This window comes from Heterodontus francisci, chromosome 48, assembly GCF_036365525.1.
Source record: "Heterodontus francisci isolate sHetFra1 chromosome 48, sHetFra1.hap1, whole genome shotgun sequence".
Lineage (NCBI taxonomy): Eukaryota > Metazoa > Chordata > Chondrichthyes > Heterodontiformes > Heterodontidae > Heterodontus > Heterodontus francisci.
Genome location: NC_090418.1, coordinates 16,934,239 through 16,953,153, shown reverse-complemented (window position 1 = coordinate 16,953,153; position 18,915 = coordinate 16,934,239). Strand labels below are relative to the sequence as shown.

At 46.6% G+C, this 18,915-nt stretch overlaps 1 protein-coding gene across 1 annotated transcript in view; it reads left to right on the top strand.

Moving 5' to 3' along the window:
- LOC137357283 (claudin-15-like) overlaps window positions 1-1,517 on the top strand; it is a 208,276-nt gene extending 206,759 nt beyond the window's left edge. The window contains exons 4-5 of the mRNA XM_068023506.1: window positions 553-660; window positions 1,152-1,517. Of these exons, the coding sequence (XP_067879607.1) occupies window positions 553-660; window positions 1,152-1,263 (220 nt within the window). The 3' untranslated portion in view covers window positions 1,264-1,517. The remainder of the gene's footprint in view (window positions 1-552; window positions 661-1,151) is intronic.
- The last annotated feature ends 17,398 nt before the right edge of the window (window positions 1,518-18,915 follow it).

The following is an 18,915-nucleotide window of genomic DNA, read 5'->3' as shown; positions in this document are numbered from 1 at the left end:
AATAGAAAAAGCCTTACCTTATCTACACACCACCGAGTCCTTTTTTTTTGGTTAGAGGTGGAGGGCGGGTGGGAGACGCTACAGGTGTAGTGTCTCGGGTTCAGAAACGGCCCAAATATACAGGGTTTTACCAGCATTTGTTGACCATCCCTAACTGCCCTTGATAACTGAGAGGCTGTTATTCGCCTGCCCCCTGGTTAACACTGGCAAGGACAGTGCGATTCGCCCCTGGAGACTATTTGGGGTGTGTCGATGCTGAGATTTGAATGGTGGGGCTGGGTGTTATGCAACGTTGGTGTGCCCAGTGGGCGGATTGTTGTGGGGGACTGCTGTGGGCCCACTCGGCCAGGGCCCTTGCCAACCTTTGTAAGAGAGGTTTAGGGTGGAAATCAGAGGTGAAGTCCTCACAGTTGAATAGCCTTTGGAAAATGAGTCATTTGGGAAAGGTGTGGGAGAGAGAGAGTGAGGAAAGGAGACAACTGCTGTCAGACATTGGCCCTATGAAATGTCAGCTCTGGTAACCACAGTAACTCTCTCCCTCTCTGATTCAAGGTACGAACTTGGACCAGGACTCTACGTTGGCTGGGCTGGGGGTTCACTGCAGCTGATTGGTGGGATCTGCCTGTGCCTGTCTTGTAAATCAGCCACTGGAGCCACAGAGTAAGTATCACAAAATGGAATCTCCCAGTCACAGGGGTTAATACAGACACCATGCCCTTCAACTATGGAACTGATACACCCCCACCCCCCCCAACAACAGGCACTGAGCCCACCTATCCCAAAAAACTGAGAACCCCCCCCCTTTCTCAGGCACTAATTTCCCTCCACACTGGCCACTGTTCCCCCTCCCCAGGCACTGTGCTCCCTGGATATGATCCTTGGACAATCCCCTTCTTAGGGTACTTATCCCCTCTCCTCTCCGGGGCACTGATTTCCCCCTCCCCCACTTCCCACGGCACTAACTCTCACCCCTCCCCGACACCCAAACACTCATCCCTCCCTTGGCACTGACCGCTCCCCGGGTACCGAAACTCCGCCCTCTGCCCAGACACATGCTTGAGTGATGGGGAACTCTCTCTGATACCATGGTAACACTGCCCGTGTTGCAGACTCAATGCTGAGTTCATTACCTTCTGCTTCTCTCTTCACAGTAGTTACTCGTACAAGTACAGGACCGCCAGATCAGCTGTGGTAACGGGGTCCAAGAAGTGGAACTCCGAGCCAGATAACGCCAGTAACTATGGGAAGAACGCTTACGTCTGAGAGGTTGAGGTGTCTCTGGTGCTTGGACTGAGGGCAGCCCTGGGGGTGTTGGACCCAGTGCATTAACTCTCCTTTACTGAGCCCTGTGACACATTATACACATCCATCAATTCAAACCCAAATGCTGTAATATAGAGCTCTTTTCTTTATGGCTGTTTGTTAAATTTTGATTTTGATGAACCAGCACTTCCCATCAGGGAACGATGTAATGGCAATCAATGATTGAAGGAAAAATAAAACCATCTCTGCATCAATGTCTCTGCTCTGAATATTCAATTCTTTTCAGACTTGTAGCAATGATGAGAGTGCACTGGACTGGAGACAACCGATTGACTTGGCTCTGCAATTGGTTAGGAGGTAGGAAGGGCAATTGGGGCCAATTGCCCTTGAACTGAATGGAAGCCACTAAGCCATTTCAGAGGGCATTTAAGAGTGTGTCCGGAGTCACATGTCGGCCAGACCAGGTGAGGACAGCAGATTTCCTTCCCGAAAGGAAATAAGCAAACCAGATGGGTTTTTTAAACAAAAAAAAAATGGGCATCATCCAACCAGCTTTTAATTTCACTTGAAATACATGGAATTAAGATTGCACCACCTGCAAAGATGGGATGTGAACCCACAACACTAACCAGCACTTCTGGACTGCTAACCCAGTGTAATTACCACTACACCACCAGCTCTGTGTGCCAACTGGGCTTTTTTCACCATATTTATCAAAAATTTGGATGAAGGATGAGCGAACTGGATATCCAAGGTTGCTGACACTGAGTTGGGTGGCACAGTAAACAGTCTCGATGGCAGCAGTGAGTTGCAAAGGGACATTGGTAGATTAAGTGAGTTGGCAAAAAAGGAATAAAAGAATGACTAGAGTTAGATTAGGGCCAATCAAGGATAGTAGTGGGAAGTTGTGTGTGGAATCAGAGGAGATGGGGGAAGCGTTAAATGAATATTTTTCGTCAGTATTTACAGTTGAGAAAGAAAATGTTGTCGAGGAGAATACTGAGATTCAGGCTACTAGGCTAGATGGGATTGAGGTTCACAAGGAGGAGGTGTTAGCAATTTTGGAAAGTGTGAAAATAGATAAGTCCCCCGTGCCAGATGGGATTTATCCTAGGATTCTCTGGGAAGCCAGGGAGGAGATTGCAGAGCCTTTGTCCTTGATCTTTATGTCATCATTGTCGACAGGAATAGTGCCGGAAGACTGGAGGATAGCAAATGTTGTCCCCTTGTTCAAGAAGGGGAGTAGAGACAGCCCTGGTAATTATAGACCTGTGAGCCTTACTTCGGTTGTGGGTAAAATGTTGGAAAAGGTTATAAGAGATAGGATTTATAATCATCTTGAAAAGAATAAGTTCATTAGCGATAGTCAGCACGGTTTTGTGTTGGGTAGGTCGTGCCTCACAAACCTTATTGAGTTTTTCGAGAAGGTGACCAAACAGGCGGATGAGGGTAAAGCCGTGGATGTGGTGTATATGGATTTCAGTAAGGCGTTTGATAAGGTTCCCCACGGTAGGCGATTGCAGAAAATATGGAAGTATGGGATTGAAGATGATTTAGTGCTTTGGATCAGAAATTGGCTAGCTGAAAGAAGACAGAGGGTGGTGGTTGATGGCAAATGTTCATCCTGGAGTTTAGTTACTAGTGGTGTACCGCAAGGATCTGTTTTGGGGCCACTGCTGTTTGTCATTTTTATAAATGACCTGGATGAGGGTGTAGAAGGGTGGGTTAGTAAATTTGCGGATGACACGAAGGTCGGTGGAGTTGTGGATAATGCCGAAGGATGTTGTAGGTTACAGAGGGACATAGATAGGCTGCAGAGCTGGGCTGAGAGATGGCAAATGGAGTCTAATGCGGAAAAGTGTGAGGTGATTCACTTTGGAAGGAGTAACAGGAATGCAGTGTACTGGGCTAATGGGAAGATTCTTGGTAGTGTAGATGAGCAGAGAGATCTCGGTGTCCAGGTACATAAATCCCTGAAAGTTGCCACCCAGGTTAATAGGGCTGTTAAGAAGGCATATGGTGTGTTAGCTTTTATTAGTAGGGGGATCGAGTTTCGGAGCCACAAGGTCATGCTGCAGCTGTACAAAACTCTGGTGCGGCCGCACCTGGAGTATTGCGTGCAGTTCTGGTCACCGCATTATAGGAAGGATGTGGAAGCTTTGGAAAGGGTGCAGAGGAGATTTACTAGGATGGTGCCTGGTATGGAGGGAAGGTCTTACGAGGAAAGGCTGAGGGACTTGAGGTTGTTTTCATTGGAGAGAAGGAGGAGGAGAGGTGACTTAATAGAGACATATAAGATAATCAGAGGGTTAGATAGGGTGGATAGTGAGCGTCTTTTTCCTTGGATGGTGATGGCAAACACGAGGGGACATAGCTTTAAGTTGAGGGGTGATAGATATAGGACAGATGTTAGAGGTAGTTTCTTTACTCAGAGAGTAGTAGGGGCGTGGAACGCCCTGCCTGCAACAGTAGTAGACTCGCCAACGTTAAGGGCATTTAAGTGGTCATTGGATAGACATCTGGATGAAAATGGAATAGTGCAGGTCAGATGGTTTCACAGGTCAGCGCAACATCGAGGGCCGAAGGGCCTGTACTGCGCTGTAATGTTCTATGTTCTAAAACTGTGGCAGATGGAGCTTAATGTGGGAAAGTGTGAGGTCATCCACTTTACATCAAAGATCGATCAGAGTAGTTCCTAAACGGTGAGAAATTAGAAACTGTGGAGGAGCAGAGGGATTTAGAGATCCGTGTACAGAAATCACTAAAAGCTAATGAACAGGTACAAAAATAATGAAAGTGCTAACGGAATGGTGGCCTTTATCTGGAGGGTTGGGGAGAATACAACGTGGTGGAATTTACATTCTAGCTGTACAGCTTCGGTTAGACTCACTCTGGAGTAACTGTGTTTAGTTCTGGGCACTGCACCTCAGAAAGCCCTTGGAGGGGGTGCAGAGCAGATGGACCAGGATGGTTCTTGGGCTGAAAGGGTTAAATTATCATCGACTAGGCTTCTATTCCCTGAACATAAAAGATTAAGGGTGCAACTACCTGAAGTTTTTAAGATCATTAAAGTGATTGGACAGGGTAGATAGGAAGTATTGTCTATGGTGGGAGAATCCAGAACAAGGGGGTGTAACATTAAAATTCGAGCCGGGTGTTCAGGGGTAATGTCAGGAAGCACTTTCTTCACAGAAAGGGTAGTGGAAATCTGGAGCTCTCTGTTGCTGAGCCTGGGGGTGAACTGAATATTTTAAAACTGAGATCGATGGAGTTTTGTCCGCCAGGGGTATTCAGGGATAAGGAAACAAGGCAGGTAGATGGGTTTTAAGACACAAATCAGCCAAGATCTCATTGATTGCGGTGAGAAGCATTGGCTGTGAGCAGAAAACAATTTAATGAGGATAATTGTAAATGTGTGGAGGTCGGGGAAGAAGCAAAGGGATTTATGGGACGATGGGAAAAATACTGACAAATCAAATTGGGCAAAGGGTCAGAAAGTCACAGTTGAAAATTCCTTTGAAATGTCCAGACACTGGGCCATTGAGGGAAGTGTGATTAATTCCCCATTCACAGGCCGAACACCCATTGCCCATTTAGCATCACTGCTTGGAGAACACCTGACAATAAGGTTGGTCTTTCAACTTTCCTCTATGAACAACATCACCAGCAACTTGAATTTACCTTCATCAATGACCTTCCTTCAATCATAAGGTCAGAAGTGGGGATGTTCGCGGATGATTGCACAATGTTCAGCACCATTCGTGACTCCTCAGATATTGAAGCAGTCCGTATCCAGATGCAGCAAGACTTGAACAATATCCAGGCTTGGGCTGATAAGTGGCAAGTAACATCGGTGCCACACAAGTGCCAGACAATGACCATCTCAAACAAGAGAGAATTTAACCATCTCCCCTTGACGTTCAGTGGCATTACAATAGTTGAATCCCACACTATCAACATCCTGGTATTTATCATTGGCCAGAAACTGAACTGGAGTAGCCATATAAATACCTTGGCTACAAGAGTAGGTCAGAGGCTAGGAATCCTGAGGAGAGTAACTCACCTCCTGACTCCCCAAAGCCTGTCCACCATCTACAAGACACAAGTCAGGAGTGTGATGGAATACTCTCCACTTGCCTGGATGGGTGCAGCTCCAACAACACTCAAGAAGCTCGACACCATCCAGGACAAAGTAGCCCGCTTGATTGGCACCCCATCTACAAACATTCACTCCCTCCACCACTGACGCACAGTGGCAGCAGTGTGTAGTTAGGGGATTGACACTGTTCTCTGCAGCAAAGAGCGAGAGTCCAGACGGCTCTGTTGCCTGTCCGGTTCCAGGGTTCGGGACATCTGCTCAGGGCTGGAGAGGAACGTACAGTGGGAGGGGGAGGATCCAGTTATCGTGGTCCATATAGGTACCAACGACATAGTCAGGACAAGGAAAGAGGTTCTGCATAGTCAGCATGAGGAGCTAGGCACCAAATTAAGAAGCAGAACCTCAAAAGTAATAATCTCTGCATTATTACCTGAGCCACGTGCAAATTAGCATAGGGCAAATAAGATTAGAGAAAGTAATAAAGTAATGCGTGTCTTAAAGACTGGTGTGGTAGAAGTGGTTTCCGGTTCATGAGGCACTGGCACCAGTACTGGGGAAAGTGGTAGCTGTACCATTGAGACGATCTACACCTGAACCGTACTGGGGCCGGTGTTCTAGCGAGCCGTACAACTGGGGAAGTGGAGAGTTTTCAACTGAATATTGGGGCCAAGGGATCAAATTTGGGAAGATATGGTAAATCAAGGAGTAGAGACAAGGCAAGAGAGAAAGGTATTAATATGGGAAATGACAAACAGACTGTGACAGGAAGGTGACAGAGCATACAAATCTAAGAGTAAATCAACAGATAAGGCTAGAGGTTACAAAAATAATAGAAGGACAAAACTAAAGGCTCTGCATCTGAATGCACATAGCATTCGAAACAAAACAGATGAACCGAGAGTGCAAATAGAAATAAATAAGTCCGATCTGATAGCCATTACAGATACATGGCTGCAGGACAACATAGATTAGGACCTGAATAGTGACAGATACATGGCATTTAGGAAGGACAGGAAGCTAGGAAAAGGTGGAGGGATAGCACTGTTAATTAATGATGGTATTAGTGTAATAAGCTTATAATTGCACAAAGATGGGAGGCAGGTCAGAAGATTGAACAGAATATAAAAGACAGCAAAGAATGACTAAAAGATTGATAAGGAAGGTAAAATTTGAGTACGAGGGAAAGCTAGCTAGAAATATAAAGACAGATAGTAAGAGTTTCAATAGATATTTAAAAAAGAGTTAACAAAGTGAGCTTTGGTCCTATAGAAAGTGATTCTGGGGAATTAATAATGGATAATAAGGATAATACGGTGATAGCAGATGAATTGAACAGATATTTTGCATTGGTATTCACTACTGAGGATACAAGTAACATCCCAGAATTAGCTATCAATCAGGAAATGGAAGGGAGGGAGGAACTCTGTTAGATTGGAAAATAGCGAATGTAACTCCCTTATTCAAAAAGGGAGGGAGGCAGAAAGCGGGAAACTACAGGCCAGTTAGCTTAACATCTATCTTCGGGAAAATGTTAGAAGCTATTATTAAAGACGTTATAACAGGGCATTTAGAAAAATTCAACGTAATCAGGCTGGAACAACATGGCTTTGTGAATGGGAAATCATGTTGAACTAATTTATTGGAGTTCTTTGAGGGAGTTACATTGCTGTGGATAAAGGGGAACCGGTGGATGTATTGTACTTAGATTTCAATAAGCATTTGATGAGGTGGCACATCAAAGGTTATTGCGGAAAATAAAAGCTCATGGTGTAGGGGGTAACATATTGACATGGATAGAAGATTGGCTAGCTAACAGGAAACAGAGAGTAGGCATAACTGGGCCATTTTCCGGTTGGCAAGATGGAACGAGTGGTGTGACACAAGGATCTGTGCTGGGGCCTCAACTTTTTACAATTTATATAAATGACTGAGATGAAGGGACCAAAGGTATGGTTACTAAATTTACTGATGACACAAAGATAGGTGGGAAAGTAACTTGTGAAGAGGACATAAGAGGGCTACAAAGGGATATAGATAGGTTAAGTGAGTGGCAAAGACCTGTCAGATGGAATATAATGTGGGAAAGTGTGAAATTGTCCACTTTGGCAGGAAGAATAAAAAAGAAGCATATTATCTAAATGGTGAGAGATTGCAGAGCTCCGAGATACAGAGGGATCTGGGTGTCCTCGTGAATGAATGACTAAAGTATGCAGGTACAGCACGCAGTTGGGAAAGCTAATAGAATGTTATTGTTTATTGTGAGGGGAAATGAATACAAAAATAGGGAGGTTATGCTTCAGCTATACAGGGCATTGGTGAGACCACGTCTCGAATATTGTCGCCACGCTACCAGAAGGATGTGGAGGCTTTGGAGAGGGTACAGAGGAGGTTTGCCAGGATGTTGCCTGGTCTGGAGGGCATTAGCTATGAGGAGAGGTTAGAAAAACACCGATTGCTTTCACTGGAACGACGGAGGTGGAGGGGCGACATGATAGAGGTTTACAAAGTTATGAGTGGCATGGACAGAGTGGATAGTCAGAAGCTTTTTCCCAGGGTGGAAGAGTCAGTTACTAGGGGACATAGGTTTAAGGTGCGAGGGGCAAAGTTTAGAGGGGATGTGCGAGGCAAGTTTTTTACGCAGAGGGTGGTGATTGCCTCCAGGGGAGGTGGTGGAAGCAGATACGATAGCGACGTTTAAGAGACATCTTGACAAATATATGAATAGGAAGGGAATAGAGGGGTATGGGCCCCGCAAGTGCAGAAGGTGTTAGTTTCGGCAGGCATCAAGATCGGCGCAGGCTTGGAGGGCCGAATGGCCTGTTCCTGTGCTGTACCGTTCTTTGTTCTTTTGTTTTTATTTAAGGAAGGATGTAAATATGTTGGAGGCAGTACAGAGAACTCTTCCGTGCTCTTCTTCCAATGGTGGCTGTGGGATCTTTACCTCAGAGAGCAGACAGGACACTGATTTAGCATCTAATCTGTTTGGTAGCTTCAATAGTGCAGCACTGGGAGTGTCAGCCTGGGTTATGTGCTCAAGTCTCTACAGTGGGTCAAGCATCCCTGACCTTCTGGCACTCTTGTAAATGGTCTGCATGTCCCATATGATCTGGAGTGTATTTTTTTCCTGTCCAAAAGTAGGCAATTGACCGTGAGTCCTAGGGATTGAAGCAGATAAACTTAATTTACCAAGAAGTATGGTGCTGTCACACAAATTCACTGTCCAAACTGGAGACATACTGCTAACGAAGTGAGGAATAGGGAGAGAGAGGAGTTGAACACATGACTGCAGGGATGGTGTAGGAGGGAGGGTTTTGGTTTCCTGGATAATTGGGGCTCTTTCTGGGGTAGGTGGGACCTCTACAAACAGGATGGTCTTCACCTGAACCAGAGGGGTACCAATATCCTGGGGGGGAGATTTGTTAGTGCTCTTCGGGGGGGTCTAAACTAAATCAGCAGGGGAATGGGAACCTAAATTGTAGTTCCAGTGTGCAGGATGTTGAGAGTAGTGAGGTCAGGGATAAGGATATAAGGACACAAGAGGGCACTGGCAAGCAAGAGCTTGGTTTAAAGTGTGTCTACTTCAACGCCAGGAGCATCCGGAATAAGGTGGGTGAGCTTGCAGCATGGGTTGGTACCTGGGATCTCGATGTTGTGGCCATTTCAGAGACATGGGTAGAGCAGGGACAGGAATGGATGTTGCGGGTTCCGGGATTTAGATGTTTCAGTAAGAACAGAGAAGATGGTAAAAGAGGGGGGGGTGTGGCATTGTTAATCAAGGAAAGTATTACAGCGGCAGAAAGGACGTTTGAGGACTCGTCTACTGAGGTAGTCTGGGCCGAGGTTAGAAACAGCAGAGGAGAGGTCACCCTGTTGGGAGTTTTCTATAGACCTCCAAATAGTTCCAGAGATGTAGAGGAAAGGATAGCAAAGATGATTCTTGACAGGAGCGAGAGTAACAGGGTAGTGGTTATGGGGGACTTTAACTTTCCAAATATTGACTGGAAATACTATAGTTCGAGTACTTTAGATGGGTCTGTTTTTGTCCAGTGTGTGCAGGGAGGTTTTCTGACACAGTATGTAGACAGGCCAACCAGGGGCGATGCCACATTGGATTTGGTACTGGGTAATGAACCCGGCCAGGTGTTAGATTTAGAAGTTGGTGAGCACTTTGGTGATAGTGATCACAATTCGGTTAGGTTTGCCTTAGCGATGTGCAGGGACAGGCATATACAGCAGGGCAAGAATTATAGCTGGGGGAAAGGAAATTATGATGCGATTAGGCAAGATTTAGGATGCGTAGGATGGGGAAGGAAACTGCAGGGGATGGGCACAATCGAAATGTGGAGCTTATTCAAGGAGCAGCTACTGCGTGTCCTTGATAAGTATGTACCTGTCAGGCAGGGAGGAAGTTGTCGAGCGAGGGAGCCGTGGTTTACTAAAGAAGTTGAAGAGCTTGTCAAGAGGAAGAAGAAGGCTTATGTTAGGATGAGACGTGAAGGCTCAGTTAGGGCGCTTGAGAGTTACAAGCTAGCCAGGAAGGATCTAAAGGGAGAGATAAGAAGAGCAAGGAGAGGACACGAGAAGTCATTGGCGGATAGGATCAAAGATAACCCTAAGGCTTTCTATAGGTATATCAGGAATAAAAGAATGACTCGAGATAGGTTAGGGCCAATCAAGGATAGTAGTGGGAAGTTGTGTGTGGAATCGGAGGAGATAGGGGAAGTGTTAAATGAATATTTTTCATCAGTATTTACAGTGGAGAAAGAAAATGTTGTCGAGGAGAATACTGAGATACAGACTACTAGGCTAGATGGGATTGAGGTTCACAAGGAGGAGGTGTTAGCAATTTTGGAAAGTGTGAAAATAGATAAGTCCCCTGGGCCAGATGGGATTTATCCTAGGATTCTCTGGGAAGCCAGGGAGGAGATTGCAGAGCCTTTGTCCTTGATTTTTATGTCGTCATTGTCGACAGGAATAGTGCCGGAAGACTGGAGGATAGCAAATGTTGTCCCCTTGTTCAAGAAGGGGAGTAGAGACAGCCCTGGTAATTATAGACCTGTGAGCCTTACTTCGGTTGTGGGTAAAATGTTGGAAAAGGTTATAAGAGATAGGATTTATAATCATCTTGAAAAGAATAAGTTCATTAGAGATAGTCAGCACGGTTTTGTGAAGGGTAGGTCGTGCCTCACAAACCTTATTGAGGTTTTTGACAAGGTGACCAAACAGGTGGATGAGGGTAAAGCCATGGATGTGGTCTATATGGATTTCAGTAAGGCATTTGATAAAGTTCCCCATGGTAGGCTATTGCAGAAAATACAGAAGTATGGGATTGAAGGTGATTTAGTGCTTTGGATCAGAAATTGGCTAGCTGAAAGAAGACAGAGGGTGGTGGTTGATGGTAAATGTTCATCCTGGAGTATAGTTTCTAGTGGTGTACCGCAAGGATCTGTTTTGGGGCCACTGCTGTTTGTCATTTTTATAAATGACCTGGATGAGGGTGTAGAAGGGTGGGTTAGTAAATTTGCGGATGACACGAAGGTCGGTGGAGTTGTGGATAGTGCCGAAGGATGTTGTAGGTTACAGAGGGACATAGATAGGCTGCAGAGCTGGGCTGAGAGATGGCAAATGGAGTTTAATGCGGAAAAGTGTGAGGTGATTCACTTCGGAAGGAGTAACAGGAATGCAGAGTACTGGGCTAATGGGAAGATTCTTGGTATTGTAGATGAGCAGAGAGATCTTGGTGTCCAGGTACATAAATCCCTGAAAGTTGCCACCCAGGTTAATAGAGCTGTTAAGAAGGCATATGGTGTGTTAGCTTTTATTAGTGGGGGGATCGAGTTTAGGAGCCAAGAGGTCATGCTGCAGCTGTACAGAACTCTGGTGCGGCCGCATCTGGAGTATTGCGTGCAGTTCTGGTCACCGCATTATAGGAAGGATGTGGAAGCTTTGGAAAAGGTGCAGAGGAGATTTACTAGGATGTTGCCTGGTATGGAGGGAAGGTCTTACGAGGAAAGGCTGAGGGACTTGAGGTTGTTTTCGTTAGAGAGAAGGAGGAGAAGAGGTGACTTAATAGAGACATATAAGATAATCAGAAGGTTGGACAGGGTGGATAGTGAGAGCCTTTTTCCTCGGATGGTGATGACAAACACGAGGGGACATAGCTTTAAGTTGAGGGGTGATAGATATAGGACAGAGGTCAGAGGTAGTTTCTTTACACAGAGAGTAGTAGGGGCGTGGAACGCCCTGCCTGCAACAGTAGTAGACTCGTCAACTTTAAGGGCATTTAAGTGGTCATTGGATAGACATATGGATGAAAATGGAATAGTGTAGGTCAGATGGTTTCACAGGTCGGCGCAACATCAAGGGCTGAAGGGCCTGTACTGCGCTGTAATGTTCTATGTTCTATGTTCTATGTTCTAACTTTACTTTTCATCTGTTTTCACTGTTTTCACTGTGGAGAACGACGATGCAGGTGCAGAGATCAGGGAGGGGGATTGCTATATACTTGAACATATTAACATTGAAAGGGAGGAAGTATTAGATGTTTTAGCGGGCTTAAAAGTGGATAAATCCCCAGGCCCAGATGCGATTTTACCCAGGCTGTTGTGTGAGGCAAGGGAGGAGATAGCAGGGACTCTGACACAAATTTTCAAATCCTCTCTGGCCACGGGAAAGGTGCCAGAGGACTGGAGGACAGGGAATGTGGTACCATTATTCAAGAAGGGTAGCAGGGATAGACCAGATAATTGCAGGCCAGGCATTTATGGTGGCACAGTGGTTAGCACCAGAGCCTCACAACTCCAGTGACCTGGGTACTGTCTGTGCAGAGTTTGCAAGTTGTTCCTGTGACTGTGTGAGTTTCCTCCGGGTGCTCTGGTTTCCTCCCACATGCCAAAGACTTGCAGGTTGATAGGTAAATTGGCCGTTGTAAATTGCCCCGGGTGTTGGTAGGTAGGTGGTATGAGAATTGTGGGGATGTGAGAGGGAAATGAGGTTAATGTAAGATTAGTATATAAATGAGTGGTTGATGGTCAGCACAGACTTGTTGGGCTGAAGAGCCTGTTTTAGTGCTGTATGAATCTATGAATCTAACATCAGTGGTTGGGAAACTAGTGGGAAAAAATTCTGAGGGACAGGATTAATCTCCACTTGAAGCAGCAGGGAATAGTCAGCACGGCTTTGTCAGGGGGAGATCGTGTCTAACTAACTTGATTGAATTTTTCGAGGAGGAGACCAGGTGTGTAGATGAGGGTAAAGCAGTTGATGTAGTCTACATGGACTTCAGTAAGGCTTTTGATAAGGTCCCGCATGGGATGTTGTTTAAGAAGGTAAGAGCCCATGGGATCCTGGGCAATTTGGCAAATTGGATCCAAAATTGGCTTAGTGGCAGGAGGCAGAGGGTGATAGTCAAGGATTGTTTTTGCGAGTGGAAGCCTGTGACCAGTGGTGTACCACAGGGATCGGTGCTGGGACCTTGCTGTTTGTGGTGTACATTAATGATTTAGACGTGAATATAGGAGGTATGATCAGTAAGTTCACAGATGACATGAAAATTGGTGGTGTCGTAAATAGTGAGGAGGAAAGCCTTAGATTACAGGACGATATAGATGGGCTGGTAAGATGGGCGGAGCTGTGGCAAATGGAATTCAATCCTGAGAAGTGTGAGGTGATGCATTTTGGGAGGACTAACAAGGCAAGGGAATATACAATGGATTGTAGGACCCTAGGAAGTACAGAGGGTCAGAGGGACCTTGGTGTACTTGTCTATAGATCACTGAATGTAGCAGCACAGGTAGATAAGGTGGTTAGGAAGGCATATGGGATACTTGCCTTTATTAGCCGAGGCATAGACCATAAGAGCAGGGAGGTTATGATGGAGCTGTATAAAATGCTAGTTAGGCCACAGCTGGAGTACTGTGTACAGTTCTGGGCACCACACTATAGGAAGGATGTGATTGCACTGGAGAGGGTGCAGAGGAGATTCACCAGGATGTTGCCTGGGCTGGAGCATTTCAGATATGAAGAGAGACTGAAAAGGCTGGGTTGTTTTCCTTAGAGCAGAGAAGGATGAGGGGGGACATGATTGAGGTGTACAAAATTATGAGGGGCATTGATAGATTAGACAGGAAGAGACCTTTTCCCTTCGCGGAAGGGTCAATAACCAGGGGGCATAGATTTCAGGTAAGGGCAGGAGGTTTAGAGGAGAGTTGAGGAAATGTTTTTTCATCCAGAGGGTGGTTGGAATTTGGAACGCACTGCCTGAAGAGGTGGTAGAGGCAGGAACCATCACAACATTTAAGAAGTGTTTAGATGAGCACTTAAAACGCCATAGCATACAAGGCTACGGGCCAAGTGCAGGAAAATGGGACTAGAATAGTTAGGTGCTTGATGGCCGGCACAGACACGATGGGGCGAAGGGCCTGTTTCTGTGCTGTATAACTCTATGACGCTATGACTCTAACTTGTGACACAAACATTGAACCAATAAATGTTTTCGTTTTCATTGCATGGATGAAGAAACAGGAAACAGTTTAATTTCCCATTTTAATGCCCAAAACCCCCCAAAATGACACAATGCTCAGGGGGCTATTGTCCCCTCTGCAACATCAGTAGCTTCGGCGCTAAAGAGATTCCGAGGTGGGCAAAACGGAGTCTTAAACTGCAGTGGAAGCTGCATGATGGCCTGTAACTTTGTAACTACCCTATAATTTTTGCACCTCTCTGTAGTTGCCTTGCACGTTGGTTCCTCCACGTCCTTCCCACTAGCTGGTGGCCTATAGACAACACCGAGCAATGTAACCGCACTTTTTTTGTTCCTTGACTCTAGCCAAATTGATTCTGTCCTCGACCCCTCTGGGACATCCTTTTTCTCCAGCACTGCAATGCTCTCCTTAATCAATACCGCCACCCCTCCCCCTTTTTACCATTCCCTATCTTTCCTGATCACCTTGCATCCAGGAATATTTAATACCCAGTCCTGCCCTTCTTTGAGCCAGGTCTCTGTTATAGCCACAACATCATATTTCCACATGGCAATCTGTACCTCATCAATCAAATTAGGGGCGGCACAGTGGCGCAGTGGTTAGCACAGCAGCCTCACAGCTCCAGCGACCCGGGTTCAATTCCGGGTACTGCCTGTGTGGAGTTTGCAAGTTCTCCCTGTGTCTGCGTGGGTTTCCTCCGGGTGCTCCGGTTTCCTCCCACATGCAAAAGACTTGCAGGTTGATAGGTTAATTGGCCATTATAAATTGCCCCTAGTATAGGTAGGTGGTAGGGAAATATAGGGACAGGTGGGGATGTGGTAGGAATATGGGATTAGTGTAGGATTAGTATAAATGGGTGGCTGATGGTCGGCACAGACTCGGTGGGCCGAAGGGCCTGTTTCAGTGCTGTATCTCTAAAAGCAAAAACAAAAAACACACTCTGTGCATTCACAAAAAATCCACTTATTCCTAATTCAGACTTTATAACTTTCTCCCTCACTCTGACCCCACCTAATAAATTCAAATCCTCACTCTCGTGCTATCTATCTCCCCAGTATACTGTGTACCTTGATATTCCTCTCCGATACTTCTTCCTGGTTCCCACACCCATGGCAAGTTACCAGTTTTGCTTCCCTCCAATCTGAGCTCCCTCTCAAGTTCCCATCCCCCTGACAATTTAGTTAAACCCCTCCCCAACAGCACTAGCAAATCTCCCTGCCAGGATATCTGTCCCAGTCCTGCTAAGATGCAACCTGTCCATCTTGTACAGGTCCCACCTGCCCCAGAAACAGTCCCAATGTCTCCGAAATCTGATGCCCTCCCTCCTATACCAGTTATCCAGCCACGTGTTCAATCGCTCAGTTCTCCTGTTCCTGTGCTCACTCACACATGGGACTGGGAGTGATCCTGAGATTATTGCTTTTGAGGTCCTGCTTTTTAATCTCCTTCCTAGCTCCCTAAAATCTGCTTTCAGGACCTCATCCCCCTTCTTACCTATGTCATTGGTACCAATGTGGGCCCCGACCTCTGGCAGTTCACCCTCCCCCCCCCCCCCCCCGAATGATGTCCTGCAGCCTCTCTGTGACATCCTTGACCTTGGCACCAGGGAGGCAACATGCCGCAGAAACACCTGTCTGATCCCCTGACTAACGAATCCCCTATCACTACTGCTCTTCCACTCCTCTTCCTCCCCTCCTGTGCAGCTGAGCCACCCGTGGTGCCACAAACCTGTCTCTGACTGCACTGCTTTGAGGAACCAATACCCTCACCAGTATCCAAAATGGAAAACCGATTAGCGAATGAGGTCATATCAGGGGACACCTGCACTAACTGCCTGGTTCGCTTAGACTGCCTGGCGGTCACCCATTCCCTCTCTGCCAGCATACTCCTAACCTGTGTGACCACCTCCCTAAACGTGCTATCCACATAGTCCTCCGCCTCGCGGATGCACAACAGTGACTTCCGCCGCCGCTCAAGTTCCGAAACCCAGAGTTCAAGCTTCTGCAGCCAGTGACACTTCCTGCAGACATGTTTGTTTAGGACGCATGGAGCGTCCATGACTTCCCACATGCCACAGGCTGTACATTCCACTCAGCAGAGCTGCCCTGCCATATCTTAACTTTACAGACTATTTATTATAAGTAGAATAACTTACCAGGTACTCACCAAACAGCTCCTTCCACTGCACCGAAGCAGGAATCAAATAATGGAGGGATAAAAAGGCATGAAAAAAAGTAGAAAGATGGAGCACTTCCTCCCTCACTTCACCAAACTCACCACTCACCAAACTCTAATCTGCACACTCAGCTTGCGGTCTGCACACTGTTGCAAGAGTGAGTGCTGTGCTACTCCACCATAATGGGCACCTTCAGGGAGTCACCAGGAGAAAAGGAAAGCTTGGTCATCGACATCTTGCTCGGGGATCCCCCCGCTCCCCCCCCCCACAGGTCTGCAGGAGGAATGGGCGGAGGGCATGAGGCCAGGAGAGAGGGACAGGTGGAGTCAGGGGGTGAGGTGCTGTCGTTCCCCGTAGCAAGGACAAAATCTGCCTCCTGCTCTGGACCTCCTCCAGCAGGACCTCCATCTGAGGACCTGTGCACTCTCTCCCTCAGTCTATGAAACCTGCCGCAAGAAACCCACAGACACTGCGCCAAGAAAATTGCGTCAGCTCAGTGTTTGAGTGTTAAGCCTGCAGGTGTCTGGATTCGCACCTCTGCAAGTTCAAATCATGGCAATAAGCAATTATCTGCCAGAACCAGACTTTCAGACAAGCTTATCTTACTATCGTGGCACCCCCTCAGCACAGTTTCCACCCACATAAACACTAGTGAACCATTGTCCTTGTGAATGTGAGTCGGAGTGGAGATGGCCGGATTCCCAGTGCAGTTACCTGACCGTTTTGGAGAGATCAGCAGTCAGTGTACTCTGTGCTGATCGGCTGACTGTATTACGCACTGATGATAAAAATTAATTATCTTTAATGAGACCTCTTTAAATGCTGCAATGCACTTCAGCCCTGGCAATCTGTACAGCTTGTAAATGAAAATGCGTCGCTGCTTAATTGATGGCTTCCTTCTGATGTAAGCGGCAAGCTCCATACTCAATACTCCCACCAGTAATTCGAAGGGCCCTTAGACATTCTCCAATGGACGGACTGATGGAATCAGCAACAGTTCTGTTCAATTGGGAGAAATACAAGGTGTTCTCGAGTCATCGAATTCTTCCAACAAGTTCCAAGAAGTCTTGGGCAAACATTGTACAAGTTGGTGACCTTGTACTCTACACCCACCTCCTTAATAATCAATTCATAACAAATCAATAAAGCTGTAATCAGATTAATAATTGCAGCTGGAACCATAAAACGTAATATGAAAGTTGACTTTGATAATATTGTAAGGGCTTGAACTGGGTGACCTGGGGAGTTAGCCAGTGACACGTTTCTGGGACCTCCCCAGGGAAGAGTTTGGTGGAGGTGGGCTCCATCAGGAAGAGTAAGGACAAGACGTGTGGGTTCCATGCTGTACACTCTGGACTTTCAATCCAGCGATCCAAATACAAATCCTGTTGGAATCTGAATTTGTTTTCTTTCAGCAAGTGGAAAATGTGGGATGGGCATGTGGAATGTAATTTCAGCTCCCGGGCTGCAACTAACTTAATCAATTAGGATGGAACTCCATGTTCAGTTGGAAGCTCAGCTGGATCTGAATCAGCAGTACAGAAAGTTCCTTGTTGTCCCATGTTGTGTTTGACTGTACATCAGAATGATGTTTGCTGAGCATTTCTTTGCAATCTGCATTCAGGAAGAATGTGTGCACAGATTCCAAAGTGCCTCCACACATTTTTAATGCCAAGTATTGTGCCTCACTGCCTTGCAATGCTTAAAAACTGATCATCTGGCAAGTGTGCCAAACTAGAGTGTGCTGAGAAATGGCAAACACAAGCAGTGACATTAGAAGCTGCAGCCTGGACTGTCCGAGTTGCACAGCATCCACACCTTCAGAACAACTAGTGGGGAAGCTGAAGGTGTGCCTGAGAAAAGATCAAGCCGGAATGCAGACTGGAAATTACAATGTCCAGTGCTTGCAATTTGCTCGTGAAAATGCATTGCAAATGGAGGGCTCAGCAAGGTATGGCCATTTGCAGTGCAGCTCCCCGTCACAAACTCCGTTGCCGAGGCATTGACTTTATCCCCATTCCCGACCGCTATCTGACGCTGAGACACACGATTGGAAACCTCGATGTCCCACTTGAGCCTCAGCCGGTCCGCCACCCGCACGTCTGGTCCATCAGCAAGGACACCTACTTGCACCTCTGCAACGTCACGCGACTAAGTCCCTGCCTCAGCTGATCCGCTGCTGACGTCTTCATCCGTGCCTCTGTTACCTGTGGACTTGACTATTCCAAAACGCCGGCGGACATCCTTCCGGTTTGCACCCTCCGTAAATGCGAGCTCATGGAAATCTCTGCTGCCCAGGTCCTAATTGGCACCTAGTGCAGCTCACCCAGCAACCCTGTGTTGGCGCAACGACATTGTCAACCGCTCTGACGACCGCTGATTTTTCGAATTCCCATGCCTGTTTAAAATTCCTTTGCCGCCTCGCCCCTGCGTATCGCCGTAAGCTCATTCAGCTGTTCAAAGCTAGCAGAATCTCTGCGCTCCTCCCATCTTGAACTCTTTGGCTGCCCCGATTATAGCGTCGGTGGCCGTGCCTTCAGCTGCCTGTTCGCTAAGCTCTGCAATTGCCTCCTTAAAAGCGACGGCCTTTCTCGCTCTTTGTCCTTGTTTGAGGCGCTCTTTCAAAGCAAAGGATTGGATCAAGCTTTTGATCAGCTGTGCAAATATATCCTTCTGAAGAGGCTCGCCGCAAATGATGTCGGATAGTGCTGCAAAGTGTCTTGCAGATATTTTCTTACTCCAAGGCTGCTGTGCAGATGTAAGTGGTTGCTGATATTGCGTCTGGCCTCTTCCTGCGCAAGAAACATTCCACAGTTCTGTTCGATGTCGTCTGTGCTTTTGTAAAAGAGAAAGCTATGTCTGATTGACAACTTGCAAAGGCAAAGTTGCCTCTT